We start from the raw sequence: 19621 nt of genomic DNA on the forward strand, positions 1-19621 counted from the left end.
CATACTTTCACTTTTCAACTTGTCGATTACAGTACGAAATTAGAGTAAGTGAATCAGCAGGGATTATAAGTCAGGCAGAATTTCCGGTGAAGATTCTACAAAAAACGGATTAAACAAGCATCGCTTCACCAACTCCCTACCATGTCCTTCGTCCACTGTGCACTCGAGGCTACTTCCCTGCCCACAGTTACAATTACGAAATTCATGTATAGCATGTGGGTTTGTGCATATGTGGCAGCGTGTCTCATGACTGATCGTACGCACTAGTACACTGCAGTAGTTCGAAGCCGGCTAGAGAGAAACATACCGTGTTTTATTGTTAGTGTCGTTGGCATAAGCACGCACGTGTTGCTATTTCTTTAGTGTCGGTTGTGCCAATTGAGGTAATAACATGCAGCCGGGCGGTAGGTTGTGCCTACCATACACGTCCATGGTTCTCTAAAGCTGCACCAGAGTTCGTCCTTGAAGGGGTGCTTCGATCAATGTCCAGTTCGCGGGTGGTTTGGTGCTTCGATATCAAACCAGCCTTGTAAAAGTCGCATTTGTCACACACGTGTACTTACCCAACTCCTCGGGCTTCCTCGCGGTAAGGCAGCTTATCGTTTACACAACCCTCTAGAGTCTAGAGGTTGTTTAAAAGTCGTCGTCCATTCGGGACTCTGGATAATATCGTTTGAGTCAATTGTGTCGAGAAATTGAAGAGATCCCGGAAAGTGTATTTTAGTGTGGAAATCTGAAGATTGTCGTAACTCCTAAGGCACTGAAAATCCCAACAGGAAACTCTTAACTTGATACTTTGTACTGCAAAATAATCGGAGTTGATCCGTACGACGGGTCAATCGGGTATCTAGGGTCGTATAACTGAGCCTGACATATTCTGTGAAAAACAGAACAATTGTGCTACACCCTAAAGACAGAAATACGACGTTAGCTGTGGTGTAAAATTGGTAAAGATAACAAACACGTGGCGCTCAAGGTTCCGTTTCTACAGCCACAGGTGTGACCGTATTATCGTTGGTCGTGAATCTATTGTTATGGAAATTGAGAGGAATTTTTTATGACTCGAATTACGCCGCGATGTTCTAATGGATTAATAATAACGAGAATGATGTTGAGTTCTCAATCTTTAAATCCTATTCCACGTGGTCGTGTCGATGGAATGAAACAATCTGTTTATATTCATCCGGCGATGATTGGGTAACGCTAAAAACGTCTTTTGCATATTGTTTGTGGCTATTTTTTTGGGGGCGTGACGTATTCATCAAGGCTCCACCCACCGAAAGTCAGGAATTGATGACACATCCGTTTCAAACGTTCTGGGTTCAGTCAAAAAATTGTTGCGTTCCATCAGAGAAGAACTTCACTTACACCATATCGTATTAGGAATGAAAATTTGCGTTTTCCCGAGTTTCACGACTCTACTCAGACTGCCTTACGTCAAGAGAAAGCCGTGTTTACCGTAAAAATCGCGATAAACTAAACCGCAGGTGTTACAAGAGTGATACAATCAGAGCTCTGATATTCAGATTGTAGAATTATCGAACGTGGCCTACCAGTTAATTAAAAGGAACTAACGACGCATACGTTGATCGTATCCACACAATAAGAGGACAAAATTTTTCCTCCCAATTAACGCCACATACCTAAAGTAGAGCGATAAGCTAATACGATAAATACGCGGACAAGGTGAGTAGCCAGATCCAATCCGAAAAAGCAGGATGAAAGCAGTAGCCGTGATTTTTGGAGTTGCTGCTGCCATTCTGGCTAGTGTCACTTCCTCTCCGACGAAGAGGGACACCGAGACAACGACCAATGAGCAAGGTGAGTACTGTATTCACAATCAGCCGAAAGCATAGCGTTCGCACTCACCAGATGCTACTTGCAGCGATGAAGAAAGACTCGAAACACCATGATCCGGTGAAGTTAACCGGTTTATTCTAGTCTCACAATCACCGTTTCAAAGTGCATAGTTAAAGTTTGTCTGCTTGCTACTACTTATTGTCAGTAACGCGAAGCAGGAAATGTATACACTCGTGACGTCGTTGGTCGCGGAAATAATCAAATGAAATGAAATTTAGTGTTAATTTTACAGAATTCGAGGCGTCGCACGTAGGCCTGATCATATCTCCGATACTGTCGACTACCGAAATTCGAGAGATCGAGGTCTACTGGAGCCACAGCTGTATCCGGTCCGGAGATACAATTGCCGTCTACACGAAGGAGCCTTCGATCAATGCTACGCCAATTTACAGCTTCCAGCCAACCGCTTCCAGCGGCATTAGGCAGACCGGAATCGATGCCGAATTCGTCCCAAGTTCAAATCTGACGTTTGAGAGACAATGCCTAGGTGGGATTTATCATTTTAGATCTACGAACACCGAGGCTTCTTCGATTCAATTCTCAAGTGTGTCCTTGATTGTGTATGTGCGCGACAGGATACCACGTCGCTTGGCTGCGTGATGATTCGATAATGAAGACCAACTGCTTGGAGACTCGACCAAACTGGATGGCCGACCGGCAGGAAGCATTGGGCTCGAAGAGATTCCGCGACCTTTTCCTACCGGGAACTCACAATTCAGGCTCATACTCAATCGTGGAAGAACCAACTTCGGAAACTCTAGTGTCCAAATACGTCATCTGTCAGGTGACAAGTGAACTGTCTTAAAATAAACTCCTCTGGCCTGATAGACCACTGTGTAACTGTAAAAGCCACAGTATCGTGTAACTGTTAGGTACATAAATGACCAAACCGGATTCCTGAAGGTACAGACAGACCGCGTACAACATTGCATTTGCGAGACTTGATATTTTGATATGCTAAAAGCAGAATAGTTCGGAATTCAAGCATAATTCTTTAACTCAAAATCTATTCATGATATATTTACGAAACCAGCTGAGAAATATTTTTTCTCATTTGTCGCAATAGCGGACAACGAATTTTTGGAAAAAGTACCGCAATATCGTTCACTTTCTGCTCGTGTAAAACATCAAGAAAAAGAATTGACGATGTCTTCGTGCCTGATGAATTTCATGTTACATCAAATATAGTAAATAAATTTGGTGGATTATTTTTTTCACACAGTTGACTGTTAACCGCAGTATAAAAATCATTCCTAGCCAAGAAACACCTTCGCAACAATCGAAAGAAACTTGATTTTCCAGGATGAGGATATCTTGGCCCAACTGATATACGGGGTTCGGTACCTTGACATCAGGGTGGGATATTACAGCTCCTCGGATCCGGTCTGGTGGGTTAACCACGGACTGTTCAAGGTGGTCGAGTTGCAAAGTGTGATCGATGACGTTAAAACTTTCCTCGACAATACCAAGGAAATAGTAATATTTGACGTGCAAGAATTCCCTATTGGTGAGTGACACAAGAAGCTCCAAAAAAAAAAAGGAAACTTCCCTATCACGAGGCTACCATGTTTCGTCTAATTCAAGGTTTCGGTACCAACTTGACGATACACGCAAAGCTGGTAGCTTATCTCGAAGAACAATTTGCCGACTACCTTTTGCCGAAGAGTTACGGATGGTCGACCTCGCTCGAGACCATTTGGGCTTCCGGAAAGCGGTTGATTATCGGCTACGATGAGAGTAACGTCGTTCCTCTGTACGACTCAATTTGGCCCTGTGTCACCCAACAGTGGGGCGATGTCAGGACCATATCCGATCTTTACACATATCTGAGCGGAATCGAGTCGGTCGCGCTAAGGTATGAACCATATTCCACGAACCACTCTATATTCGATCCCTAGCATCGCCCCTCATATCCGTCTCTGCTTTTCTAGCTCTAGTGCGGTAAACCCTAGATCAGCCATGGCGGAGTTAACTCCAAACACTTGGGACGTTTTGCTCGACCGACTTGGAGGACTGCGCCAAATGGCGGATGATGTTAATATGAACGTGACGAAGTGGTACAACACCAAGTTTCAGGAGAGCGCCAATATCGTCGCCGTTGATTTTTTCAAGGGTACCGGGATCGTCGAAGTGGCGATCGATTGGACCGACAAACGGGTTTCCAACGCCTCATCTTCCCTCTACACTTGCACGGCGAAATAATAGAAGAAGAGAGTCGTAAGCCGAGCGGATCATCAGAGCGTGTTGCGTGATCTTTGGCCACTTTACGCGTGACTATGCGAGATAAAATCAGAGTCAAGTGACTATGTATACCTATGTTCGATTGGTATCAGTACACAGATATGGTCAGTCTTGTAGTCTATTTACAGATTCGAACTTAATCTGTCCAAGTATGTACAACGCGTATGTTTGTTTATTAACGTACGATGCATACACGTCTACTCGCCTATATCTATGGATTATATGCTTATGTACAAATATTGTTTGTGTTGTTTACCAGTCGTACGGCGGTCACCCTGAATTTCACCTTTCACCTTTCACCTATCAAATGATAACTTTTATTTTCCACGCAAATTAGCACGTCTCCTAGAAAATAATATTCTGCACGGACATTGCTGTTGAATAAACATATTAAAAATTGTACAACTTTGATTTACTCCAACCGTATCTCGCTCTTTCCTTACTCGACCTTGACTCTTCCCTACGCAATGCCTGACGCATTTTTAACATTTTGCAAAAGCTTCCTGTAGAGTCTATTCACATAACAGTGAGTGTTACGCCATCGGATGGTAATGATACAATGGTTAAAAATAATAGCAACGAACAACACAACGTCGCAGATTACACTCTGTACATACGTTTTTGGTACACTTCAAACGTCACATCGAGATATATCCGCTCATGAATATCGCGTGGCGGTTGTTCCACGCCAACCTGGATGGACAGTCGAGACTTTTTTTCCCCCTATTAATTGCAGATTTTTATTTCTGATGATGACGTTCCCATTTCCGCCGGAAAAGAGAATAACACCAGGTTTGTGACCAAGGTGATCACGAAAAGCGAAATTATCCAGAAATCATTCTTCCCAAACGATGGGTTTGAAAAGCTAGACACGTACGTTATCCGATCTACTCGCGATCTAAACGCAGTCCTGAATTTTACTCCAACGCGGTATAACTATTCGCACTAGATAAATAATTAAGTTGAATCTGCACGAATAGAGGCAATAATTGATAACCAAGTTATTATAAATATTACGCCGGTCGTGTAAAATGGTGAAATAAATAATTGATACAGTTTGTTTTTTTATTTTATTTTTTTTATGTGCAAGTCATCTCTACTTGTAAAAATTTTGCCAAATTTCCGGAGACAAACATTTTCTCAAATGGATCGTAATTTGCTTGTGTTATTCTATTTTTACGTAATCATCCTCGGTGCAGAGCCAATTTTTTCCCAGTATCTAAACAACGGATTGGAATTTGAAAATACGTTATTCTGCGCGGATAAAAAAAAGTGTGCGACAATCGATCAGTGCCCAGAAATCTTGTCCCTAATGAATCGTAGAGCACTTCCGGTTCACAGGTAACTATTGAATCGACTACACCTCGAGTATCGGGCAAACTTCCATTACAATCTATCATTTTAAACCGTAGGTTTCGTCACCTTGTGTGTGGCTATGTAGGATCTCACCCTAAAGTCTGCTGCGACGTGTCGACGAGTCAGTCAACACCGACGTCGACGGCATTAGGATTACGGGGAGAGTCCCTGCCCTTCAACAAGAATACCGGCTGCGGAAAGAGTTTGATTCGAAGCAACATAGAGACTCTGGGAACGTTTCCTTTCGTAGCAAGAATCGGCTTCATAAGTAAAGATAATACTCTTTTTATCACGGCTACGAACTATTCCAAGCAATAATTCTCTCAAAAACTGAAAATTTCTCTTCTAATTCAATCACAGACGTAGACAACGGACGGATTAAATACCCTTGCAGCGGGGTGATCGTGAACGAAAGGACTGTTCTTACAACTGGTACTTGTGCTCTGGCTACATCCAACAATTATAAACTGTAAGTTGTACAAATTAATACTCTGTATAAATTGTATACTGGCAAGTTATGTTTTCTTTAAATTATTTCATTCATTCAGCGGCTTGAAGTAAAGTTGAGAATCCGCCAAAGAGAACAAATTGTTGAACCATTTATGTTGAGATTTACGTTTTATTATTTCAGTCAAACTGTGGTGTTGGGAGAATTCGATGAGGCCGATAACCCGGATTGTAATTCGCTGTTTTGTGGGCTACCAACTCAAGAGTACAACATATCCTACGTCGTCAAGCATCCGGACTTTAGATCAGATACTTTTGAAAATAATATAGCATTGATCCGTCTTCAAACGACAATTGACTATACTGGTAGGTATTCTACGCAAGTGGAAATGATTAATATGTTTGGTCCACTTATTCCCGTCAAGATATAATAACATGCAATTTTGTACAATTTGATGTTTGCCGACGTTAGTCACTGTGCAGTCAATTTGTCTTTTGGAAAGCGAAAACTACAATTTGGTAGGCAAGTCGCCGGTTTTAGTCGGCTGGGGTAAAATATCAAGCCAGAAAGGTGCGTAAAATACGCTTTGAATAAATACCGAAGGGTGTCTGTGCGGCGAATGAATAATTTAGCGAATATTTTTTCTACACCGGCAGAAAAATCAACTCAACAACAATGGTTGGAAACAAAAATTTTGCCAACACAAGACTGTGCAACGTTCATGAATCGTGGTTTTTCCGTCGAACTGTGTGCCGGAAGTGTGAAAGAACCATGTTCCGGTTTCAGCGGAAGCCCCCTGGCACTGAAATACGGGGACACTTACACTCTGGTAATTATTGTAACTATTGATATCGAAGTAAATTATCTTTTGTTTGGATTAAAGCATCCGGTTAGAACTGGGATGTGTAATCTGTGCGAATCAATTCGCTGCGATTCTCGATCGCGATTTCATACACCTATAGCGACGCAGATATTAATACGTATAATCATTGAACACAGCATTTTCGTAATTCTACCTTCAAGCACGTATATGTAACATCATACGTAACATTACGCGCTAACGTTATCGTCGTTTCAGGTTGGCATCCTGTCATACGGATCGGATTGCGAAATTAATTCAAATTCACCGTCTGCATATGTAAGCGTTGCAAAATATGCCGACTGGGTTCTCACCAATTCTTAAATATGTTATATACGTATACATTCGGAATAAAAAAAAGGTAATATGAGCCTTCCTTATATCCTCGATAGAATTTTTTTTTACAATCTCACGAAACAGTAAGAGAAAAACGTTACTAATAAAATACTGTAAAATTATATCAAACTGGTTTTGACCCACGTCCCATTTTGTTCTGTTAAATAGCTTTGAATTTCCGGTGTCAAAGTATACCTGACACCGAAGCTACTTGGTAATGTAGATGAATTTCAATTAACACAAGTGGCTTAGTTTATATTTTTTTATAAAAATTGGCGGTTTTGTTACGAGTGTGATGAAATCACTTTCGTAAAGTGCATCCCGCACGTTGTCCAGCAAACGATCAAGCTGAATTCAAGTTTCAGTATTCGATTAACAGTCAAATAAATAAATAAGACGCCGGAAATGACAGTTGAATATTACCTAAAGAGTTATATTCTGTGAAACATAATTGGAATCAATATTTATTTTTTTCAACTCGTCCATGATTTTGGTCAAGTATGCCTCGATATTTGCCAAAGATTCGTCTATTACCGTTTGGCCAATCCAATCCTGATCCTTAACTTTCCTCACGACGCCTTGAAGGGACAATTTCGCACTGCCCAGCATCGCTCTTCTTTGTAGCGGTGATCCAGATTCAGCACACTTCAAGTATGACTCTGCCAAATCTGCGCATAAATGAAGCACATCTATCGTCGCTTCGACCTCCTTGAACCATTTCGGATTGGCAACAGCGGTACGATGAGCTCTCTGCAAGTATTGAGCCGCTTTCTGATAATCCATTTCCGTATTCTTTGTCGCTGTCAGCTCGGCGTACATTTGCCAAATCGAGGCATTATTCGGCACTGCCGACGTCAAATGTCCAAACAATTCCAGGGCTTTCTGGAGTAGTTTACTAGCAGGATTACCATCGGCATCTTTGATATCGGTGATAATTGCCTTGGTAAGAATTTTCAAAATTTGTACATCAGTGTGATGAGCTTTTAGCTCGAGAATACGGTGGTAACATCGAATCACCTGCAAAACGAGAATCAAATTTTTCATACGATGTGATTGAATTTTCTTTGTTTTCATTACTGTTTTCGCCCAAAAAACCTCAAATCTTTTTACCTCCGAGAAATGTCCCAAGTCAATACTAACTACCATTAGATTGTCCCACACTTCCCACCTGTCAAAGTTACATTTGACAGCATCTTGAAGGGATCGCCAAGCTCGTGGCTTGTCTCCGAGCTTGATATACGCCTTCGCCAAGTTGTTCCACGCCTCGAAATTCTAGTAAGTAAACAGATAGATTAAATAACTAATTCTCACCAATATTTCATTCATATTCCTGATGAATGTACTGACCATTTGCTCTAGAGCACAATAATGGCGGTATGCGTTGGCTGCCAATTTCCAATCTTCTATTTGTAATGCAGCAAATCCAAGCCTAATCCATATATTCTCTTGAATATTATTCAATTCTACAGACAATTTCAAGTGCGGTACTGCCTCTGTGTACTGTAAAAATTGTAAATTCATCGTTACACAGAATGTTTGAATGTTAATTCCTCGAATTTGTCTTCAAGATTGATTAAAAACAATTGCATTAGATACGATCTTTGATACACAGGATAAAAATTTGATTAGCTCTATCTCAGTCGACTTACATTTTGTTTTGAGTAATAATGTAGACCCCAGTGCCTTTGGGCACGGCTGCTCTTTTCACCAGATAATTTCCATGCAGTTTCATAACATTTTGTATCCTGCGTCGCGTCACCCAAGAGACACCAAAGTTTTACTGTTGGTTTCTTATCGATTTCTTGCTGAATTATTTCTGCAGCCTGAAAGAATCAGATGAAATGATATCAGAATACCGTAATTAATCATCGGCAGATGTTGATACTTTTGAGCAAAAGTCTAGAGGCACTTGATTTTAATCAGTTAGAGAGGAAGAAAAAGTGATTTTACAGATATTCGCACACCTTGTGTCTTAATTCTAAAATGGTGTAGCACACTATTACGCTTTCCCAGAGTCGCAGCTGTAAGTACAGATCAAGAGCGCTCTTGACCATGCCTAGATTAAGCATCAGATCAGCCAAGGTTTGTCTAACTTCCCAAACAGGTTTCATGCCACTGGCAAAAAATATATCCATACGATGAGAGACTAATGGCTTTGAAGAATTCAATTGCTCGATCAGATACTCTGTCTGTGACATAGATCTTTCAACGGTTCTTTTGTGATTCGATTCCAGTACACACCGCTGACACAGAGACGACATTCTCAATGGCCAGTTACTCGAATTCTCTATAACATTCTGATACAAGTTTAAGATCATTAGATTATATGTAAAATACATTGAAATCAAGATCAGATTCTGATATCAATTGATAAACATCAATTCTCACATTTAGGTATGGTACGACCTCTTCGTCAGCAAGTTTGTCTTTCGGTTGAGATTTTTGAATCTGAAAACTATAAAAACAAATAAAAATTAACTGATTGTAATTTCTTCGTGTAACTTATTATTGATGTTTTTATGAAGATTTTTAACTCAACGAATAATAGCGTATGATTAATTTGTAACTTATGAAATTAAACATTTGTCTAGATGTCGACGCAATTTCCCATGAAAATTCTATAACCAATTTCTGATAATGAGATGAAATTTAAATATTTACCATACATACTATTTTGCCAAAACAACTGCCTCTTCCAAAGCACCCAGTTCGATAATTTCTGCAGCTTCTGAATACTCCACTCGTTCCAATCTCAAGTCATCGTTCAATTCAAGAGCCGTCGGCAAATCTTGACACTTTCTATGTGGGAAATTGTCTTTGTCCATGGAAACTTTCAACATTAACTGAGCTTTTTCGTCTTGTTGATACTTGGTGCGTTTACCTAGCATGCCGACTAGCTGCATATTTAGTTTCGCTGAATGCTGAGCAATTTCCACGTGTTTTTCCATGTTCTGTATCCTTCTATGATACAAATAAAACTGCACAGTCTCAACATGAAACAACGTCCTGAGGTACTCATCACCCAAAATATCATCAGCAGAAATTCTTTCTATTAAATCATCAGTTTCTTTGAATAAAGTTGCAGAAGCTTCTTCAAGAACAATTTGATGCAATAGATTGGCTCTGAACAACCACCAAGCAGCAGTTTTGTGATGATTTTGCAATTTTTCATTAGAAAACAATATCTTTGACAGATACAAAAGCTCGGGCTTCTTCACATTTTCATTGCATTCATCTTCGAGGTGCAAGAACTCCAATGCCTCCTCACGTTTACCTAATAACCAATCGACGTCCGGTGTATTTTCTGGGCCAGTGAAGTTAGTTTGAACAAAAAACAACAGCGACGCTATTCCAGTGGACAATAACTGAAACGTGCAGTTAGGATCATCATCCACAGCGTTGAGTAAACATTTAACAAGATTATCGTCATTAACAAACTTCTTGAGATAAGATGAAGAGAATTTGTTATTCAAGATTTGTTCGTAATGTCCCACATGGAATTCCTCAATACTGGGTATTGCCTGCGGAGCTGAAATACATTCGATTTGAGTGTGATAAATTTATGCTTGTTTTTTTTTGCGAACAAGTAATATTTTCGTGCGTATAAATTTACATACGCAGTGCAGAAGTTAACCTTACCTGCGTCATCCAAGAAATTCATGATGAGTTTCACCTCCGAATTCTTCATATCATCAGTATCCATTTTCTCCATATTTACGTTCGATTTTAGAAAACACACTCCTCACGAATCAGGTAAATCTTTTTCTGTTACTGAATACGTTGCAACAAATATCACTCTACAAGTGGTAACAAATGGATCCTCATTGTTGCCACAATTTTGCAGACCGCTGGAGGAAATGGTTTAACTTTCCATCGCGCAGGACAGCAGTGTCGTCGTTGGCCACGAATTACACGTCACGCAATAGAGTGTACGCTGCAGGCAAAATCTAACCACATCCACAAGATCGCAAGGTCTTAAGTCCACGCGCAAAAGGCTTGGTGAATTCTCGAACGTGCGTGCGTGCGTGTGTGTGTGTATACATATGAAATGAAGTAGTCAGACGTAAATTTTTTTACCGACATCGAAATCAATTTCTGTTAAAATCCTCATATTTGTCAATAGGCTCTTGATAAGTCCTGCAAAAATTGAACTGGCATGTGCCATGAACAATTGCTAATCGGGGAAATATTTCAACTCAAAAAAGATACCTACTCTGCCAAAACACCTGAGGTAAGATATGTCTTCGATCAGCAATTATACACATGTTAATTCAATTTTGGCAGGTTTTATCAAGACTTTATTGACGATTCCGGAATTCCTAACAATAATCGCTTCAGATGTTGGGAAAAAAGTTTTATCGAAAATACAAAAGATACGTTGAGCTGAAACAGACAAAAGTTTGATTAGCTGGAACAGTCAAAAAGTTTGATTAGCTGCAATAGATAAAAGGTGAATCAACTGAAACAGTCAAAAGATTTAATGAGCTGGAATACACAAAGGGCTTGATTACCTGAAACAGTCAAAAAGTTTGATTAGCTGAAACATACAAAAGGTTTAGTTCCCTGAATCGGACGAAAAGTTTAATTGCCTGAAAGACAAAAAATTTCGTTACCTGAAACAGACAAAAAGGTCTAGTTAGATAAAGCGGTTAGAAAATTTGATCAGCTGAAACAGACAAAAGATTTCATTAGCTGAAACAGATGAAAAGTATGATTAACTGAAAGAGTTAAAAAGTTTGGTTAACTGAAACAGAAAAAAGGTTTCATCAGCTGAAACGGACAAACGATTTGATTAGCTAAAACGGACGAAAAAACTATTAGCAGCACAATGACAAAAGTGTGTGCATCGACAAAAACAATGTCGTTCAAGTGAATACAAAATATTTCTTGGTATACTTAAAAAAAATTAACAATTAAAATATCGTCAAGCAAAAGGGTCGATCGATCGATTCGCATTATCAGGGTGGCGACAACTTCGCTCAAATATAATTCCTTGACTTTTCCCTCCGAAAAATTCGGAATTCCCTGACATTTTCCCATGAAACTTAGGTAATGTTGGGCAGCTTTTACGACTAGAAGCTCCAGATGTTGTGCACCTTGGATATATAAATTTGGATCTAAAAACACATTGTATTGTCTTCGTTTCACACGAATAATTAAAAATTGCACGATCTCATTTCCCAAAGTTAGCTTGACTGAATTTACGAAGCATACCTGAAGTTTGAAAACGATTCTTTAAAAACAGCACGTTTTTCCCTATGGTCCATCATACTTCCCTATCATTTCCCTGACTTTTCCCGATAAAGTGAATTCTCGGTTTTCCCGGTCCGTCGACACCCTGACTCGATCACTGGATCACTCGATCAGTCGATTAGTCTGCGAGGGAACGTCAGAAATTCCCGGCTCATTTCCATCAAATTAATTTTTTTTGTTCTAGTTATCCGTGTATCATATAATAGTAATATACGCCTTCCAACGCACCCCCACGACGGGTTACAGGATGGTCACAATTACAGCAAAACATTGGCAAAAAATGTATAGTCACATATGCGAAACTTATTGCACACATTAAATGATCGAGACATAAGAAACCTAGAAAATATCGTTTTCCACCTAAATTCCACGACAAAACTTGTCTTCCACCCACATAAGTGAGTGTGATAAAACATTCAACAAACTCACACCCGCAGGGATGAAATTGGTTACAATGCTTCGTTCTGTAGTAAGAAACACAAAAATAATAGTCTTCCACCTACGAGATACATCAAAAGTAGTCTTCCAAGCCTTTACGACTTGCCTGAAAGACGATCGTTGTTGTTCTGGATGTTGAACGACTATCATGAAGTTTTTTTTTTTTTATTCCATACATTTGTTTAGTGAATTAATTTGAACTTTGGCGGATACACTAGATCTCTTACCAAGAAAATTGGGAGTTCGATATATTGATAAAACTTCATAAAGTGCTTCTAGATGAAGAAAAACAATGTTTTACTATGCCATAAGGAGATGATTTCGAGGAAATTCACACTTATGTTTAAAAAAAATATAGCTGAGGTAATATTATAGCGCCTTTTCCCGAAATTTCAATCTATTCTTTTATCAAAATAGACGTAATATGGGGTAAAAAACTTACTTATTGATTTCAATTTCGAATCAATTCTATATTTATTATATACATCCTGCATAAATTATGCTGATCTTGTTTGACAGCCGTAATTTCGTGACCCTTCGTTCAATTTTATGTTGAAATCTTCAGTATCAGACTTATTAATTTCACTATCGTCTTCTTCGTCTCATTGATCTTGATATTGTTCTGTATTTGTTTCTTTATTTGTAAATATATAAATGTAATAATTTGTTACTGGCTGGATAATTATTTTTATACAACTTTTTATGTTATTTTTTTTAATACCTTGATTTTCATTCAAGTAACTTGTCATTTCGTCGATGGATTTGATTAATAACAAGTCTATTACTTAATTCCTCCCAATCATAGTCAGTAGGAGAAATGTCTATCGGTTACGGAAAGCAAGCATTACTCGAAAGATTTTGAAAATTTAAATATAAAGAAAATCTTCTTCCACTGACTATGGTTGGGAAGAATCAAGTAATAAACTTGTTTTCCAATGAAATCTATCGATGACATAGCAATCAACTTAGAAAAAAATCTGGGTGGTATAAAAAAATTCAAAAATAATTCAAAACTAATTATCTAGCCATTATTACATTTTTACATTTACCTATTGAAAGATGAAGAAACGAATACAGAACAAGACCAAGACCAATCAGACGAAGAAGACGATGCTGAAATCAATAATTCTAATATTGAAGATTACAATGTAATAATCAATGAATGTTCACGGAATTCCGGTTGCCAAACAAGATGAGCATAAATTATGCAGGATGTACAGGTTAAATATAGAATTCTTTGAAATGAAAATGAATAACTAATTTTTTTACCTTATATTACGATTATTTTAATCAAAAGATAGATTGAAATTTTGGGAAAAGGCGCTAAAATATTACCTTGGCTATGAAATTTCCGAATATCAATGTAAATTCCCTCGAAATTAATCCTTAATGTCATTGTGAAAAATTGTTTTTTTCATCTTAAATCATTTCATCGAATTTCGTCAACGTATTTAAGTCTCGTTTTTTTTACGGTAGAATATCTGGTACAACTATCCATCAAAGTATTAAATAATTTACCGAACAAATATGCAACAGAAAAAAAAAACTTCATGATAGTCATTCGACTATTTCGAACAACAACGGTCGTCTTTCAGGCAGGTCGTAAAGATGCAGCGTCGTAGCCGCGTGCTGGGCGCGGCTTCATGGGCTTGGAGGACGACCTTCGTTGAATCTTAGGGCGGTTCAAAAAATGCCTATTTTAAGATTTTGCTCTTTAGCAAGATTTTTGCACTTTTTTATTAAAAAAAAAGAGATTACGTGAAAGGCCTGAGCTGAAAAAAAAATTTTACTACTGCCTTAACGACGTTGAAATTTAGAAAAAAAGGTATTTGCAGGAATTTTAAAATTGAGATATTCCTCGATGGCTATGTTTGATTTGTGTGACGAAACAAAAGTTACGGTTAAACCTGAGATACGTGTGATTTTTTTTAGTACCGAAAAATATATGTCGAAATTCGTTGCAATGTTCGAAAGTGGAAAAACGTATTTTTTTTTACGAACTTTAACATAAATTTTTCAGTACTGAAAAAATCGCACGCCTCTCCGAATGTATAAAAACTTTTGTTTCGACGTAGAAAACATAGCCACCAAAGGATTCAAGGATATCTTAATTTCGAAATTCTCGAAAATAGCCTTTTTTTGAAATTTCAACATCGTTGAGGTAGCAGTAAAAAAAAATTTCCATCCCAGTCCTTTCACGTGAGCTGTTTTCAGTAAAAAAAAGTGCAAGAATCTCGGAAAAGACCGAAAACCAAAATAAAGGCCCTTTTTGAATCGCCTAATGAAATGTATTTTATAAATGGAAGACTATTATTTTTGTCTTTCTTACGTTAAAAAGAAGCATTGTAATCAATTTTATCCTTGCGGGTGTGATTTTTTAAAATATTTTTTCGCACTCACTTATCGATGTAGATGGAAATCGAGTTTCGTCGTAGAATTTAGACAGAACACGGTATTTTCTAGGCTTCTTAAGTTTCAATCAATGCGCACAATGAGTTTCGCGTATGCGGCTATACATTGTTTTGTCAATTTCTTGCTGTAAATTGTAACCCTCCTGTAACCACCCGTTGTGGGGGTGCATTGGAAGACGTGCATATTACTATTATATGATACACGGATAACGCACACGAAAAAATTGAAATTGCGGAAATGGTATAATGAAATTTGTCGATACCTCTCGGACTAAATCACTCGATCACCCGATCAAGCGCAGGATGGCTCCAATTTTACTCAAATAAAATTCCCTGACTCTTCCCGTCAAAAACTTTATAATTCCCTGACGTTTCCCCATTAATATTAGGCAATGTTGTGCTGTTTTTATGATAAAAAGTTCCAGAAGTTGTGCACCTTCAATATATAAATTTGTATCTAAAAAACACACCGTATTGCTTCGTTTCACACAAATAGTTATAAATCGAACGATCCCATTTCCGAAAGTGAGCTTAACTGAATTTATGAAGCATAGCTGAAGAGTGAAAAAGATTTATAAAAAAAAACGCCCGTTTTCCCTCATGGTCCATCAAACTTCTCTCACTTTACCCGATAGACGAAATCCCCGAACTCTTCCCGACTATCCCGGTCAGTCGTCACCCTGATTATCAATCGTCGCGCAAATGGCGCGTCTGATTCCCGTGGTTAATCTACGCGCAAAAAGGCGCGGCCGATTAATCCGTCAAAAAATCTTAAATGTCTAGGACTTGTCGCAAAATTCTGTAGAAAACCAATTCGCATCTGCGTCTTTTTGAATCCGACACATCGCGATGCGAATTGTTGTTCCGAGATGCGAGTCAAGTCCGGGAGGGAGGTGGAGGGCATGCATTATTGTGTGGCGTGACGGTCGGCGGTCCTCTTCGACGCGAAGTCTTCGAGCGCAGCATCTCTCCCCATCTAGCGTACCACGGAACGCGATAGATGGTCCAGAGATGCGTTTTGCCCATTCAGACGATCACAGAGATCAATTTAATGAAATAATGATAGAAAATGACTGAATAATTGAGTTCAACAACGACTGGAAAATGATAGCAAAGTGACGAGAAATGGGAAATTTAACCTTGTTAAAATTTGAAAGCTTACTGATAAATACTTCGAAGACTCTTATATTCACGAGTCTTTCACGTGTTTCTGGATGAAAATCACTGTGATCGTTTGACGCTGTGGATTACAAAAGTTAGTAACATCGCTGTGCATCGCGACCTTCCTACCCCCGCCTAATTCCCGACGGAACCACCCAACGGAAATGTTGAAAAGAGATTCACACGCGCATCCATATCAAACCCCGCGACGGATCCCATGACGACCACCTACCTACCCGATTACCTATATTCGCTCTAAACGATTCTCCATTTTTTCCAACACACATCATTCATCGTCATTTGCGCCGTGGTCACTGTGACTTACTTTTTCATTGATTACCTGTGGGGAGTAAAAAGTTTTTGTACCATAGTCAGCGAGTGTATTGTTTTAGTGATTGCTGGCGGACTATCGATACATCAACCTTTTGTAAAATGGATTAAAAACATCCTGCATTTTTCTAAGCGAGCTAAGCCTGTAGTTGTTCGATAGTTGCTGGGCATTAAAAAATTGAAAATGATTCAAGATATATGATACAAGTTGATTACGTTACGTTCTGCCAGACTTTGAAACGTTATTAATTAAACAATCGTTGAAATATGTTTAAACCTCAGGTTCATCCACCACTTAAACGACATTATTGTAATTATATAATCTGTAGCTAAACACAATCTGTTTTCTCGAATGTTGAGTAAGCGATGGTAACCTGTCGCGATGCTCATTCCACTTTCAGCAACGTGCAAAATTTCTAACTTTGAGTAATTGAATAAATAAATGTGTGAATTGAGTAAATGAATCGACTGAAAGTCAAGCACCGTTGAGATCGCGAATGAGCCTATCCATGCAGCTAAGAAATCGAAGATTTGTGCAACAATTTTTACCGCCACGCCACGAGACAAAGGAATCCCAGGGAATTAATACCCGTAGCCTAAACACATGCAAACTCACCAACGTTGCTGAGTAATGGAGAAGTTACTCAGATGTCTCTGCTTAGTTCTGAAAAAACGAAAAAGGAAGCTCGAATTAATTTAGCAAACTGGATTTTCTATTATTACTTTTTTCTACTTCCATATTTGTCTGCCGCGTGATACGCAATAACAAAAATTAGGTTTCAAATGCAGCACATTGAATTATCAAACAATAATTGAACTAAGTTTTCTTACCTCCTCCGGGTTGCTCCACACTTTACACGTACATGTAGTAGTTCTCGTAGCTTCACAGGCTGCATGGTGGTTACACACTTTTCACACTACAATAAGAACATAATAAAATATTAATCGCACAATGTCTTGGATCAGATTTCACGTCACAACAGACTAACTGTGTCAAAATAAGTTATTTGCATGATATTTCAGTGGTTTTTGATTTATTTATAAATGTAGTGTAGAAATTCCATTGCAGGGCTAATAAAATAAGAACAGATATTGGATAAATGCATGAAATTAGTGAGGAGCTACAATCATTTACGATCAAAAGACATGGTCATTAAAAATCATATCGAATATGTACCTTTCAGTTTTATTCACAGCACAGCGGGTGGTTCAATTTTTGGTTTGTTGTCAGAGGTCGATTGATTGGATTACGTCATTTGGATCATTGCTAAATGTGGTCGATAGTGCTGCAATATAGTTTGCCCCTGTTAACAGGTTAGAAATAACAAAATTTTATTAACATGCAAAACTAATAAACAAACGTTGAATAATTACCATTATTTTTTGTAAATATAATAAAAAACTGAATACCAACAAATTTTAGCTAACTGACAAATTTCCCAGATTGAAGTTGGCCAAAAGACATAATCAAGAATGATCTCAAATGTGTACCTGTTTTCTAATCTTTCCACAAATTCGCGAGCGGTTCAGCTTCTGCATTTTATTTTCCAACATGTATTACCAGGGTCACTCAATGCGAATCCTCGGTAACCTCGTTTATCCTTGCAGTAGTTCAATTCTGCAATCAGGTGAAGAACAAAACCATAAAATTTTGTTAATATCTGATCTAAATCAACAGTCATATACTCAATGTTTAAATACATGCAATTTTGCTTTGTAGGTAATGCGTTATGCCAAGTTTTCGAAAATTTCATCGATCACATAAATCAGTGAAAAGTAATTGGGATTGTTTTGTACCTGGTGTTTATATGTAAAAAAATCATCAGTTCCCCGCTACCCAGTAATGTCTTCCAGAACGTTGTCGGGGTCTCTTTCTGCAATCAAGTAAAATAACACAATATTTTGTTAGTACTTAATGTATCTTCAATAATGATTAGAACAGCATTCAAATTTCACCATAATTATTCAAGACACAATACCTGTGTATCAGAAATCAATAACAGTTGACGATTTCGATTCTCACTCGAAATTTCGAAACGATTAATAACGCCGTGATGCATTAACTTTTGTTAAACCGTAATAAAGGATTACAAAATGGAGGATCCTTCCATCGATCGATCCCCAAGAAGAAATTCGGAAACAGATGCAATCCCATACAGTTTTATCTAGCATAAGAAACGAGGCCACAGTCAACGACGCAATAAAATTTTCATTTCAAAAACGTTTGTTCACGTGACAGACCCGATCCGCGAACCAAAATCCGAGACACAACTCGCCCGAAGGTCACCTTCCGCAATGTCCGTGTTTTCCGAATGTTAGAAAGAAATCGACAACGAAAGATTATCAGATCATTTTCTTTTCACGAAAACCTTGTGATTATATGCAGCGTAGTAATTACACTCGATTCCAAGTTCATTCGCACTTTTTGTCTTGTAGTTGGCTGCCTAAACAGACTGAGTTAAACTTATTTTAACAATACAACTACGCACTTACCGAAAATCAGCCCCACAAACAATAACAAACGACACGCGACGCGGAGAATCGAGAATCGAAAACGCTACAAGCTGAAGTTGCACCAACGAATAAAAATTTGAGATACGATAACTCACCTTTGACGTCCTCGACTGTTTTTGTTTCAGTACCTCGGCTCTTTTCTGGGTAATACGCTGCTGCATGCCGTTCGTATATTATTCACACTGAGTTTCGTGGGCTTTATACACTGATTGAATCACAATACACAGCCTTTTTTAACCGTATATAATGTATCACTGCTCGGCCATGTCCCGAATAGTCAAAGCCGATTGTACATGCCGATTTGAATTCTAGACTTATTACTCGCGTAGTTCCACTACGGCTGCTCGAAAGCGACTGAATGCCGCGCTGCTCTCGGTAGCAAGTCTCGACCGGTCGGAAATCCCATGTGAACTG

General features: G+C 38.6%; 2 protein-coding genes across 3 annotated transcripts; one reads left to right on the forward strand and one right to left on the reverse strand.

Annotated features, from left to right (window-relative positions):
• Positions 1-1365: 1365 nt before the first annotated feature.
• LOC124412941 lies at positions 1366-7491 on the forward strand. The gene is made up of 13 exons (XM_046893175.1): positions 1366-1821; positions 2093-2347; positions 2436-2644; positions 3163-3367; positions 3445-3715; positions 3792-3917; positions 5514-5725; positions 5818-5926; positions 6089-6270; positions 6377-6475; positions 6562-6734; positions 6984-7351; positions 7392-7491. Exons 1-12 carry the CDS (start codon positions 1719-1721, stop codon positions 7086-7088), a joined length of 2049 nt encoding a protein of 682 aa, XP_046749131.1. The 5' UTR covers positions 1366-1718; the 3' UTR covers positions 7089-7351; positions 7392-7491.
• Positions 7492-7517: 26 nt separating this feature from the next.
• Positions 7518-10887, reverse strand: LOC124412930 (tetratricopeptide repeat protein 27). Of its 2 annotated transcripts, XM_046893159.1 has the most exons (8): positions 10740-10887; positions 9771-10629; positions 9489-9555; positions 9065-9397; positions 8750-8923; positions 8448-8600; positions 8211-8372; positions 7518-8117 (listed from the first exon to the last, which is right to left on the reverse strand). In XM_046893159.1, exons 1-8 carry the CDS (start codon positions 10810-10812, stop codon positions 7524-7526), a joined length of 2415 nt encoding a protein of 804 aa, XP_046749115.1. In that variant the 5' UTR covers positions 10813-10887; the 3' UTR covers positions 7518-7523. The 2 variants fall into 2 exon arrangements, with proteins under 2 accessions (XP_046749115.1, XP_046749116.1); XM_046893160.1 differs by lacking the exon at positions 9065-9397.
• Positions 10888-19621: the final 8734 nt, after the last annotated feature.

This window comes from Diprion similis, chromosome 12 (assembly GCF_021155765.1).
Source record: "Diprion similis isolate iyDipSimi1 chromosome 12, iyDipSimi1.1, whole genome shotgun sequence".
NCBI lineage: Eukaryota > Metazoa > Arthropoda > Insecta > Hymenoptera > Diprionidae > Diprion > Diprion similis.